Source organism: Echeneis naucrates, chromosome 11 (genome assembly GCF_900963305.1).
Source record: "Echeneis naucrates chromosome 11, fEcheNa1.1, whole genome shotgun sequence".
Lineage (NCBI taxonomy): Eukaryota > Metazoa > Chordata > Actinopteri > Carangiformes > Echeneidae > Echeneis > Echeneis naucrates.
In genome coordinates, this window is record NC_042521.1 from 10,323,038 (window position 1) to 10,337,001 (window position 13,964).

Below are 13,964 nucleotides of genomic sequence, written 5' to 3' on the forward strand. Positions count from 1 at the left end.
ATTTCAGAATTTGTTGTCTTATTTCATGAACCAATGAACTGCTTTTATTGTTTTCTGTTTACAGCCACTGGATGGAGACAGTCAATTCTCTCAATAATAGTGCACCTTAAAACAAGTTTTCAACCAACTCTTTGTCAGGGTTAGCACAGAATATCGTATTCTTAACCCTCTGCTCAGGTTATAGTTTAATCTATTCCTGGTAATATACAAAGTCGCCAATCTGCAGTGAATATTGAGAATGATTTAATCTAACATTCCCTAAACAGTCCCAACATCACAGGAGAGTCAGGGACATGTCCAATGTGTAGTCTATCCTCCCTACAAAGTGTTGAGATCAATTTAACACCTGTCTGGGCTGCCATGGCTTACCCTGCATGTTAATTCACTGCCTGGGATAATAAAAATAATGCATTACTCAAGATTTACTAGAAATAATGAAGATTTAATCAGACTGTCATACTAAAGAAAGCATTTAACATTAGATCTCTAACATTAGTATATTAAAACATTAAAACCATCAACTGTAACTGTTAAAAGCAATAACTGGACACATAACTTGCCTGAACTTTTTTTAAATCAAGGATTAATCCAACAACTAACATAAATGACTGGAAGAGACGATCACTTTACAAAAGGAGCCATACAGAAATGGCACACAAGGCTGAATGCCAAATAGCAGCATTTGTCAGCTGTTTGAGTCCAGTACTCATCTTATTCATTTGTCAGCAAGCAAAATGGCAAAACCAGCAGAGCATCCCTGAGTTGAAATTTGCCATTTCCCTTCTCTGACTGTTGACTGTGTCTCTAAGGTTCTTAAGTCTCATTTTCATTTACCTAAAAACCATCTTTGGGTCTTTAAACACAATGTTCATTTCTTGAGGATCTCACTGAGTGATTGCTGTGTAAAAACAAAGCTTTGCTGTATTACTAATATACTACACGACATCTTAAACACAGAAGGCCTCAATTCAAATACAAATAAACATGCATGCACACATGACGTTTTGCAGGTTCTGCACCTCAATAACGCTTGATGCTTTTGACTGAAGGGTCCTAAGGTGTCAGTTAAAACTGTTATAACAGTCTTACCTGAGATTGCAGCAGTAGTTCCTTGGCTGTGGCAGCATGCCATTGTGACAATATTTTTCTATTGAAGTGGTACGCCAGCTGTCATCCTACACGCTGGCACTGGCAGGTTCTGCAGTGGTAAATATAGACGCACAGGGCTGGATTTGGCTTGCCTTAGTCTTGTGTCAATCCCACACAATGCATCTTGAGAAAAAAAAAAAAAAAAAAAGCGCAGTGGGAGGCTTTTCTCTCTCCTTTATCGATTACTCCTTCGCACTTTCTCTCATGCACCTGTGCAGAAAAAGAACAAGAAATGGGGAATTGTTACTCAAGGAAAAGCTTTTAAAAGACAAACAAAAATGACATGATGGGAAGCATTCCCATCTCATGGGACTGTCTGGTGTCCATCTGTAAGTAAATCTGAACAAAATGATATTGATTTTGCTTATTGATCACTATGGAAAAGAGTTTGCAGTGAGAGAAGGTTTCTCCACTTGGTCTTGAACCCATTACCTCCCTCATGGACAGTAACTTTCTGCCAATAAGCATCTATTCTATCTCATTGCAGTTCAGCCCTGGGCAGTGTTGGCACTACAGAAATCCCAAAAGCTTTCGGTGTGTCAGGCAGAAATAGCCTGTGATCTTTACCCCCCAACACAAACCTTCTTTATCAAAGCCTGACAGTGCTTAACATACAATATGGGGAATTTTGAAAACGCAGGAGTAATTACAGGAGCAAACCTCACTGACCAAAAAGAGACACCTGAGGCAAAAGCTAAGTTCATTTGCTCTCACATCAAAACAGTCTCTTATTAAGGAACTCCCCTTCCGTAGTGGTGCTGTAACTCTTCAAAGTCATCCCAAATGATTCATGGTTTCTGGTTAACAACAAAGTACCCATCCATTTCACAACATCAAGCTGTGTCAGCCTTCACCAAAATTAGATCCTGTGTGACACAGAGGAGAACAAAAGACCTGAAAATGACAGGTTCACTTGCTGAGAGAGTGTTACACCAAAATAGACCAAAAACAAAAAAAACAAAAAACAAAAAACATGTTTGTGTGGGAGTGAAAGTAACAGAAGGGAGATAAGAGGTTTAGGGGTATAACGACAACATCAAAAAAGAAAATGCCTCTGTGGGGTTTCAATGAAATCTACATATTAAAGAATTAAGTGAGGCAGAGATGCCAGCTGGCTGTGAGGCCATTTTTGCTCTGTTGGGCATTGTTTCGTCTTGACAGGTACATTTCCTGGAGTGTAGGAATACAACAAAAGGCAAAAGGCAAAAAAAAAAAAAAAAATTAAAAATACTTGGGGGAAATAAGTATACCATGAACTCGAGGTGAAGAATTTCCAATTTGATGTGTCTTTTTGACATATTATTCAAACTCTGATGAGGAAAGACTCAAATTGTTTTAGAATTTGTTAAGAAACTTGGCTTCAAAGGTCAAAATGACATTAAAGTATTTAAAAACAGTTTCCAAGGCCAACAATTTAATTTGCACCTGTTTTTTGTTAGAACATGTCTATATGATAGTTTTTGATACAAAAAAATAAAATAATGATTTGTCTTCTTTGATCTACAAGTTTTTCAGTTTTACTGACTGAATGTGAATCTTGACTGACTGCTGCAGTTTGTGAAAGGCTCTTACATCAATTTGGCAAAACAATTGCCACCAGTGGATGAGGATACTACTTTCAAATTCATTGCTGAAATATCTGAGATTATTGAACTGTTGGGTTGAACGTTAAACTCCATTTTAGTTTTTATTATTAGTATAGTAATTATTTTAATTGTTTATATACGCCAAAGTTTTTCACTGTGCAAGGATGATTTTTTTCTGGGCTAATGGAGTCATTTTGACCTGCTAATCTTGCTTAGGGCCTCTGGAGGAGCAGTCACCTCTCCTTTAGAGTGGAGATTTACCCTCCAGTTGTAGATTTACTATGAAGGTCAAGTTGCTTTATTCTTATTGCAAGTAAGCTACTGTCATGCAAGAGACGACTGTCAGTCTATTGGTCAGTTTTTGAACAATTTTGCTCAGAATTATTGTTTGGATGCTTTTCCTTTAAACTTTAAAAATATATTTATGGTCCCCAAAGAATTAATTGTACTAAATTAAGCAATGCCCTTACTTTTTATCCAGTTCCCACCATTATACCCACTAAAAATCTGAAATGCCATGATTGACAATGAGTATGTTAGCCTATCGATCTTAGCATTAAGTCCCACAATGTAGCCTGAGATCTGCTGTTGCTTAATTAGTTCAAAGACCTCACTCACGTAATTAGCTTTAAAATATACAGAATAAATTCCCTTGATACATTCTACATTAATTCATTATACAAGTACATCAAACCTATTTGAGATATTAAATTTCCGTGGTGAATACAAAGTAAATCAAGCCAGTCATCATGAAAAGTATTCTGTATTTCATACATTAATTAACAGCAAGATATTTGCATATCTGTAGTTTCTTCATAGATTTTAAGCAGCGCTAATCATTAATTTCTGATCTGTTCAGACTCAGAGCATGTGAAGGTGGGAATAGCTGCTCCCAGCGATGGGCAATCTATCCCTTACTGACTTAAGTTGCGGCCGGCAGGTCAGCTGAATAATAATTTACAAGGGCTAGAGATCCGTCCTCCAGTCATCAATACCAACAGTGTAGCAGAGCCTCTCTCTTTGGGCTCTGTTGTGTCACATTGGAGAAATGTCTCCAGTAATGAGACTCACAGAGAATAAGCTGAGAAAACAAGTCAATACAAATGACAGGCACGAAAACTTAGAATAAATCCTGCATATTTTTTTTTCTCTCTCTGCCCCTTAAGATGCTATTTGGGTGACATTAGATCTCAGATTTGCTTGAGCAGCAAGACATTTTATCAATAATATCCTTAGGGAACGGCAGGGCTGTGGCAGCGCATTCAATAATAGATTACAGAAAGGGGCAAGTATATGTTTTTTTGTTTGCGCTGGTTTAATCTGCAGTCCATTCCTGCTTTGAAGAGTCTGAAAATACAATATAAAGCCTTTCAAAAACTTCCTAACCTAAAATCACATGCTTCCATAGATGCAAAATTAAGACATCTTTGACAAAGTTGATGAGTTGTTCACTCCTTATATAATTTAATTTTTTTTGAGCTGAAGATTTGGTTTTATTAGCAGAGTTGTTGCAACTCTGCAAATAAGTTGACAAAATTACAGCTTTATTACGACTGAAAAACCAAACAGCACCATGTCTTCAAACTTTACTATGAAAAAAGCCATTGACTCTTTTTAACCAAAAGAAATTATTAAGGAGCTGCAAAACACTGACGGTTAAGTTTTATATATAGTTACACTGCGCTATAGTTTGTTGCATTTATCAAAATACAGAACTGCAATAAAGAAAATATTGTGCTTTCTTTGTTTTACCAGTTTTAACTTTGGAAGGGAAACACCAAATTCTTACTAAGAAAGGTGAAAAAAGGAATCTTGTGGATATGCAGACTTAATAAATGAGACACAGAGCTATACAGGCCTATTTCAGTCCTCCCAATATTTATGTAACATGACTAAAATAAAAATTAACTCACTTTGATGTATTTAAAACATACAGCTGGAGCCTAACAGCTTAAAAAGGGGCAAACAGAAATATTGGCCAGTTTGCATTTAATATAATAATAAGAGCACATTTTATTTCAGTGTACTATCATCCTCTCTGGTCGGCAAAAAACCGACACGCCTGACCACAAAACACATCTGTATCAACTCTGGTTCTAAAATAAATATTCTTTTTGCACAGTAATAATCCAAATGTCTGTTTTCTTACCTGTTATATGTTACTTCTGTTTCCAGACATCGCTGTAGTGAACGCAGCAGTAGGTGGACTCGAGATGCCAGGCCAATGCCACATTATGCTGTTGAGGAAAATGTGCCCATACAACCAGCTCCACACAGGAAAATCTAAATGGCAGCTTCTGTTTCGCCGTGTTCATTGCACAGTGATTTCATATGACCAAACTGTGATAAACTGCTATCAAATTTGCATTCTAACCAACTTCCTCTTGCATTTATTTACCTGAGTAGTATTCTGTGAGTTTGCAGTATTTATTAGTATTTCTTTATGCAACTTATAAATTATATTATACTAATATTTCTGGAGTATGATTGTCAGTACAAAGGCGGGGTGAGAAATATGCAGGCGGAGAGAGTTCAAGAGCAGGAAATACTATATGGACATACAGTGAACAGTGACCAGCAAAACAGTGATTTCTAAGCAAAGGAAGAAAAACATTTTGTGACATATATGTATATTAAATATTTCCATAAATATAGTGAAGAGGAACAGGAAAAGTCTGTGGGAGATGAGAGAGAACAGACCAGAGAAGGGAATGATGAGAAAGAGAGAGAGAGAGCAGCATACAGGCCACCACCACGTCTGAAGACTCAACAGTTACAGCAGTCTCACTACTTTCAGAATCAGTTTAGCCTACAGCGTGGAACCTCATTATTTTTAAAATTACATTTGTTACACTTTATAAAGTGATGACTTTTTCTCTCTGAAATAGTCGGTTAGTTTTTTTTTTTTTTTTTAGATTTGTTGGTGTTATTTCAGTCACACTATGTTTCCCTTGCCGTGAATGTCTGATGCTCTTCTTTAACAAATGTGGGACTAATAGTCCAAAATTACATTAATACCTGTTTGTTTTGTTGTTGATGTTTTTTTTTTGTGAGCTCATTGCACCCCTAAATCTTTGATCCTTAAATCGGCCCTGGTTCCAGATATAATCTAATTTGGTTTATAAATTCTTCTGGTTGAAGGACGTACTAATGCATATATATTTATTTCCCTACACGCTGCTGTGACTTCTGTGGAGGGAAATAAACATCCTGTGGCACAGCCAGGCATATAATGGAAAAACTGAGGTACCAAAACCAAAGAGAAACACACACAAATAGGAAATCTGAGATAAAATAGACAAAGTGGGATCCATGCTCATTCTTGATCATTAGTTTAAGTTTGACAGATAATGCATTCATTTATTTATTTTTAACAGGATGATGACAGGCTTTGCAGTAGTTGATCTAAGAAAAATTTGGTATTGAAATGGAAATTTACTGCAGAACTATAGAGGTGCTGGAAATGGGCTGTTATATGCTGTTCACAGGGAGTGAAATTTAATTTGGATATGGATGAGACCTTATATTGTAGAAATATTTTTGTAAAGATTATGGAAAAAGTTTTTTTTGCCGGGGATTCAACCTATTTTTTTTTTTTCAATCTGACTTTGGTTAAGAGTTCTTGTAACTTATCATGTGTGAACCAGCTAAAGACACTTGGTGCAAATGATCATCAGGCTTAAAATGCATTTGTGGGAAGATAATTTGTACTTCAATTTGTCTCTTGTGAATGCAGTGTTACTATGCGAATAGGTCAGATGTTTCTTTTTAAGTTAACTATTTTAATATTTTAAGAGCTTTTCTTTTAAAAATCAAATGACCTCTGGGAAGAATAAAGTGGTAATCTATAACCATCTGTTACTCAGTTGTTTAAAGTACAGTTTGTCCACCCAAGTCTATTGGCGGGATGAGTCACTCTTTAGTCTAAGTAGTGGAAACTGTCCAACTCACAGCTATGAGCCTTTAGGTTTGTGTGTTTCACAAATGAGGACAGGAGATGGAAAAAGGGGTTACAGTTCTTAAACCTTTAATGTAAACAGCAGTTTTGAGGGGCTTTGAAAAATCCTAAAGAAAAACATCTGAAGGTATTAAATAGGAAGGGGAAAATATATAAATCATATTAGAAATAACAACCATGATCTGTTTTTAAATTAAAAAAATACATAAACTTTCAATTTTGTGGCCATATAGTCCTCAACACACAAAAAAGACAACTTCCCTTGACCAAATACGAACACCTTCTTTGTAATACCAACTACTTGGCAGTTTCACAATTTTAAAAATGACTAAATTATGACCATCTTACACATGATTAACAACAGCAACAAAAAAAGCTCAAATATTGCTTAGGAATGTTGTGTACAGCAGTCATTACAACGAGAAAGATTCAAATAAGGGAGAGACGAGTGTGTATTTGTGTGTTTCACAATGGGGGTGCTTTCATAGGTGTAGTTTTGTATAATATGCAACAAGCAGTGGTGGGATAGTAACATTAACATTAAAATATTCAAAAGAGGCTTCTTTTAATGTAGTAAAGAGTCTGGATGTTGATGATTGACTCATTTTAACAGTCTTCAGTATACGTGCAGCAGGGCCAAACTACACAAAGGTCAGAAATATTTTGAAGTAGTTTAGTTTAATCTTAAAATGTACTTAAACCCCCTGCTCAGCCTCTCAGAAACATTTAGCTGCCACAAATACTGTATGTGAGAATGTGACAGGAAATACTGCTGGGACGTTAACAACAAAACACAAAACCCCCGTCGCTCCCTGCTCCTGATCTACACAGGCAACATTCCTCCCCACACAAAGGCCCTGAGGAAAAATAATAAAATAAACTTAAGAAGGGACAACAAGGAAGCTGAATCAAATAGAATTTCTAAGCATTTGTCAACAATGACCTTCAAGCAAGATGATGGCTGAGACCTCAGTCAAGAAGAAGAAGCAAATGTTTGGAAACATCAGACATAGGAGGAGAGTGAAGAAGAAGACACGGGATGACCAACAACAGGCCAATCAAATACTTCCTTGTTTCTCATCTCCATGGCAAACTGATGACTCTGCAATGAACCCCAGAAGTGCCTATTAAGGTGAACCATTTTCTCTCTTATAGAGGTCTAGTGAGAAGCAAGAAGAAAATAGTTCAATAATTCCTTTTTCTTTCAATCACAGTTCATTTTCTATATCATACTGTTTAATTCGTTTTTGTTCCAGTTTATAAGAAAAGGGGATTGGTCCAGTGAGTACAGTAGGTGGTTTGTGGGTCTGGGTTCGATCTTGTACGGTTGTTTGTCTAGTTACAGTCATAAACAAAGTCATAGTTGCTTGGTTCTTTGGGAATTGGGGGTGGGGCCTCAGGTATCTGGATATTCTCTAGATCCAAGAGGCGGAGTTTCATCTCCATGGAGAGCAGGGTGTCCATGTCAGATTTGGTGTAATCACTGGTCATCTCCTTCCCGAGGAGAGCATTGAGACCATCTGTCCACACACAGTACTGCAGAGACATGGACAGAGGTGGATTCAAAATTACAACAAAGATTTACCAGCAGAAATAAACAGATTTCTCAGCAACAGTAATTAAGAATGAACTCAAGAAAACAACTGACAGTATACAGACGCTGCCTACAGTACTTCAGAGACCTGCAGGCATAAAAGAAACTTTGTATTGAGAGAGGAACGTCTGTGTACACCGTGACTCAGGAGAAATAGATCAGGGACACCTTCTTCTCTCTCGTCCTATTTAAAAATGCCTATCTTTGAAACAAAAAAAACAAAAAACAAAACAAAACATAACAAAAAAGTTTCTGGAATTAATCATATGGATAATTTTTGTGTTACTCAGAGAGAAAAATTCTTGCAAATTAAGACCTTTGTGTTAGGTCTATAATAATTCAATAGACAAAGTGGGATCCAATCAATGAAACACAGGAAATTTCTTTCTTGCAAGTTTGCAAAGTGAACCAGGAAATAGATATCACCCAGTCATCAAGACCTACTCCAAATCAAGTTCTTTATTCATTTAGCTTTATTTAGTACTAATGTTTGCTCACAGTTATTCATTGATAAGCTGACTTGAACTGCCAGAGAAAGTTTCATGAAACATAAAACAAGGATATTACACACATTTAATACAGTGAATACACTGCACTCTGTATAGACTGTATTTATTCCCAAAACAAAAACCTTTCTATTTGTGCAATCAGTCAACGTACAAAGGGATGAACATTGTTGGCTTACCTCATGCTTGTCAGGAGCAATAAAGTTTAAATACTCGTCGGACTCATAGAGGACAGAGAAAGCCAGCTCTAACACTTCCTGAACAGAGGAAAGAGTGGAAGGCAGAAGGAGGGGTGAGAGAGAAAAGTTGTCCAAAGACACAGTAGGAGATTGCAGATTGTGTGGGATAGAGAGATAAGAGAAAAAAGTGTGTGAGGGGAAAAAAAAAAGAAAGAATAACAGGTGAGATTTACACCTCAATGCTTCCATAACCTCTCCACCACACGTCCTCTCACCTTTCTTACATCAGCTCATCAGGTATCACAGAGAGAGAAGAAAATCATGATTCCACTTATATTCCCTCAAAATCTACTGTGACGTAATTGGGATCAGTGTGATATTCAGATATTCAGAGTGGGACCTGATAGGGACACAGAGGTCTAGAGTTGTACATGTTAAAATAATTAATTAAATGTATGCTTGCAATCTGCGTGAAATTAATGTCTGATTTATGGAGGTAGCAGGTAATTATACAATCTGGATCAGCGACCTCAGCACATTTTGGGAGGCAGCGATTAAGAGGTACAATTCTGTTCTGGTGGGGTTTGTCTCCGATCTTAGAAACTGAATTAATATAATGATGGTGCTGTGAATGTGCACAATTTAATTGCAAGACATTTGCTGAGATATTTCAGAGAAGAAAAAAGATGGTGGACTTTTACAAATCAAATAAGCCTGTTCTCCACAGATTTTTAGCTTTCGACCTGACCTAATGAAATGGATACTCTATTCATTTTTAATGACCAATTTACATTCTTTTTGGTGATGCTTTGTGCAATTCTTTTGTACAGATGAAACACTGGTTAATTAAATTTCTCTTCCCTTCCACAAACAGCCTTATTTCAGTGTAATAGCTGCACAAATCTGCACCTACTCTTTAGATCCAGAGGATTTTCCACACAACCCAGAGCAATCACAAATTAAGTGAGCATTCCTAAACGCAGCAGATCATGTAATTATCCACAGTTATCATATATCTACCACTCCTTTGTGAGCTTCTCCTCTTAAAATGCACATAAAGCAGGCTTACTTCAGTAATGAGATGCAAAGTGCAGTGCACATGAAAGGCAAACTACCCTTCCAGGCCAGTGCACCTGTTTCTTGATTACATGCATGTCTTGAGGCTCGGTGGGTGACTGAAGGGAGGTAAATGTGACTCTGAGCACATATGGTATATATGGTATATGGTATATTTATTAAAGGAATCATAATAAAAGTAGTTAAAATGTGTGCAAAATGCTAGGCTTGGAGGACACTGTAGAATATATTCAAATGTGGAAACACTGCTTGTTTCAGGGTGCCACAAACAGGCAAAATCTGCTTTAAAGTCTGCAAAGGTGACTTTGGCTGGCCTTGTAAGACTGGGTAATGAAATATGTTGTGTTTCTCAGAAGGCTGGGACAGACATGCCAGACAGCCCATAGACCCCCTCAGGTCATTCTCCTCAACCTCTGCTTATCGACAATGTAATAAAGGGGACACAGCAAGAAGGGGGGTGCGCTCCTTTGTCTTCAGGGCTATTTATCTAAGAGCCAATATATCAGAGTCTCGTGGGTGTGTCGGGGTTATTGAAGGTTTGCAGAGACAAAGTGGAGGAAAGGAAGGGCTGATGTGTACACAGACCCAAGATGACTCGTTCACCCTGGTTTGGGTACCACTGGTTGGGGTGTCATTCTCAAAGTCAAACAGCAAAGAGAAGATTTCAGTATGTTTTTGGCAGCTCTTGTGTAATTTATGCTGTTAAAGGACTATTCTGTGATTTATATCTGTACCATTCCAAGCACCAAGGCACAACTTGCTGTGTTATTTCCCAAGGCAAAATTATGTAATGGATGTCATGTTACGCAACTCTCATGCTCATAGAAGCACAATCTCTTGCGTGGTTACACACCCACCCACCCACAAATGTGCACATGTGCCTATGTGCCCGTGCTCATATGCACACGCACGCATGCAGTCACTCACAGACTAACACGCACACGCACCTTGTTTTGCTTCAGGGCTCCCTTCTCTTTCATGTGAGGACAGTCTTTGCCAGTGATAACAGCTTTGATATCAGCCACAGGCACTGCAGAGAGGACAGAAGTGAGTTCACAACAACAGCAACAAACATCCCTGTGACAACTGTTCCATCCCAGATGAGCACCTGGTTTTTTCGAGTGATTAAAACTTAAATCCTTCCCTGGTCTCATGTATTGCTGTGTTTGGGGTCGATGTTTGCCTCAAATAGGAGCAGAGACCGTACTCACACATTGAGAATTCCTTTATACGTGCTATGAAAATACATATTGCATCACGATAGTGGGTAAGGACTCACGTTTGTCCTGTAAAGAGTCGTGGGGCACCTCGCCCTGGGGGCTCTCCTCCAGATCTCCATAGTGCAGGACTTTATGGTTCGGAGACAGACGACAATACCAAAACTTATCTGGGAGAAGAAATCCGGAGAAAGAAAAACAAATGGGAGAATGAGACCATTTTAGATAAGTTATAAAATAACGTGCTCTTATAAGACATCATATGGGATTGCATGAGTCATCAACAGGAGAGGAAATTAGTGTGCCAAAAATTCTGTTACACACACACACACACACACACACACAGATTCAAAAGAAAAAAGAAAACAGCCTTGAGGAAAATCCGCAGATGGAGTGTGATGCTGGTTGTGGGGGAGGGGTCGCGATGGGCAACAAAACAGACAGCTGGCCTTCATTGTTTTAACAGAGATTCAACAATAACATATACACTCAAGTCAAGATCAAGAGAGGACATGCTGGGCTTTTCTAGCAAAGTTTAAACCTGAATTTGTACTTGATTCATTTTATTTTAAAGAGAAAGACTAAATTCAGTTATGCAGCAGGTCCCCAGTAGAATCCCTACTCTTCTCTTGGAAAGCATCAGCTATGCCCCAGATAATTTCAGGAAAAACTGATAAATCTTTCTAGTGTTACAGCAGATACTTTAATGTTCTTAAATTCAAATAATGAAACTTAACCCTCCCATCTTATTTGTTCAGATTTCCTTCTGATCCTTCTGACAAATAAATTTGATGGAAATTTAATTGCACCACACACTTCCAACAAACATGGGCATAGCTACCATTACACAAGGGTGGGACAACTTTTGAAATGATTAATTTGGATCCCGCTCTCTGGTTGTAACATGTCAATAATGAGCACTTCAGTCTGTGAACTTAGTTAATGCTTCATTGTTAAATCTGCTCCACTTGTTTTTTGAGTGAAACCCAAATCAATTAAAGTCCAGTTTTCACTGCTACAGGTAGCTTCTCGCAGCCATGGCGCTGCTGATTTTTGTTGCTAATGGACAGTTACTCAATTGGTAGCTGAATCAAATTTTATCAAACAATGTCGAAAAACAAAATGTTTACGGCATGTTTAACCTACTGAAAATCAAAGTGGCTTGATGAGGTTTGATGAAGAAGCTCTGTTGCTTGTGAATGAAATGTGCTAATGTTGCTACATGTTGCTACTTAATTAGTCATCGAATCAATTTCTTTACGTTTAGCCTTTTAATATCTTCAAATAAGTGATCTCAAACCTAGCATAATATAGCATAAATATATCCAGAATTATAAAGTAAGAACGAAATGTCAAAGCAGCTGTTAAAAGGCACAAGAATTCAGGATTTTTTTTTTTTTTCTGTTAACAACTTTTTGGGGGGAGAAGCTGCCCCAACATTTTAAATACTTCCTACAGTCAAGCAAGCATTATACATACAATAGGTAGCTATGAGTGTAAAAATCTAAAGTTTTGTGCCACAAGTACATCAAGATTTTAGTAAGTAAATACAGTACTTCTTGTTGCTGAGGCAGCTTCACTCAGGTTGAGTGTTACTTCATTATCTCCATAACTATTTCATTTAAGGTAAATAGAAATGACTGTTGCTACATTAAGAGGACATAAATCAGTTGAGCGGACTTTTCTCTTGGCTGGTATCAGGAATATTCAGTCCAGCAGGGGCCTGTGTCTGACAGCTGTGTTTGTATTCTATATAAGTGTTGGTTGATGCCTCCACCAGCAGCCTCTGCGGCCAGCCTGGTGTTCTTCAAGAGAGTCCCCGCCAAGGTGGGCACCGAGCTGAGCCGACAGTGAGCAGGCCCAGACTGGGGAGGTCTGGCTGGCCTGTGCATGGATGGCACAGTCCAAATTCTAATTGCTGAAAATAGACAGTTGGCAGTGCCAGGCTGGTGCAGCATGGCACCATCCCACGGGGAGCAGTTAAAAATGTGTGTGCTGAATGTGACGGGAAGGACAAATTATTAACTGATGTGTGTCTTTGTATGAGCACATTCCTCTGTCTGGATGACAAAATGCTTGAATTTGATTTAATTCTTGTATAATTTCAGAATATCACTGTCTTAATTTCAACTCCAAAATGACAGTATTCTACACAAACAAGCCTACTTTCAAAGTCTACTTTTGCTTTATTTCAACAACTCACACAAAGCAGCGAGGGAGAGAGAAGAGTCATATGCACTGAAGTCAGCTAAATTAATATTTAATTGCGGCACTTGAGTCCCTGCAGGCTGGAGGACTTTGAAATAGTTGTGAAAGATGCTGAGGGAAGAGTTGAGAAGGAGGGACGGAGGAAGGATGCAATTTCATGTAAGAAAAAAAAAAAAAAAAGGGGGAAAAAAGGTGGGATAGTATATTAACTATATTAAGTACAAAAAATTGTGATAGTTTGTTTGAGGATTAATTGAGTAATAACCAAACGCGAGCAACACCCTCGTCTTGATTTATCATCCCTTCTCATTTGAACACAAATGCCAATAAAAATTGCTCTAAGGCTCATTTTATTCTCACTCAGTCTGCCTTAAGTCTCCAAGAAAATAGACTAGTTTGTCTGCAAATGCAGGACTGTTAAAAGCCAGGAAAAGAGCAATAGATCAGAGGAGGTAGGAGGTGAAGATACAACATGTACAGGAGGAGGAGA

General features: G+C 37.9%; 1 protein-coding gene across 3 annotated transcripts in view; it reads right to left on the minus strand.

Annotated features, from left to right (window-relative positions):
- Positions 1-5,596: 5,596 nt before the first annotated feature.
- elmo1 (engulfment and cell motility 1 (ced-12 homolog, C. elegans)) overlaps positions 5,597-13,964 on the minus strand; it is a 69,470-nt gene continuing 61,102 nt past the window's right edge. For 2 of the 3 annotated variants that reach the window (XM_029513694.1, XM_029513693.1), the window contains 4 exons: positions 11,329-11,436; positions 10,997-11,079; positions 8,973-9,050; positions 6,746-8,229 (listed from right to left, as the gene is read on the minus strand). In XM_029513694.1, the coding sequence (XP_029369554.1) occupies positions 8,029-8,229; positions 8,973-9,050; positions 10,997-11,079; positions 11,329-11,436 (470 nt within the window). In that variant the 3' untranslated portion in view covers positions 6,746-8,028. Of the gene's footprint in view, positions 8,230-8,972; positions 9,051-10,996; positions 11,080-11,328; positions 11,437-13,964 lie in introns of all 3 variants that reach the window. The other variant, XM_029513692.1, reaches the window with a different exon arrangement.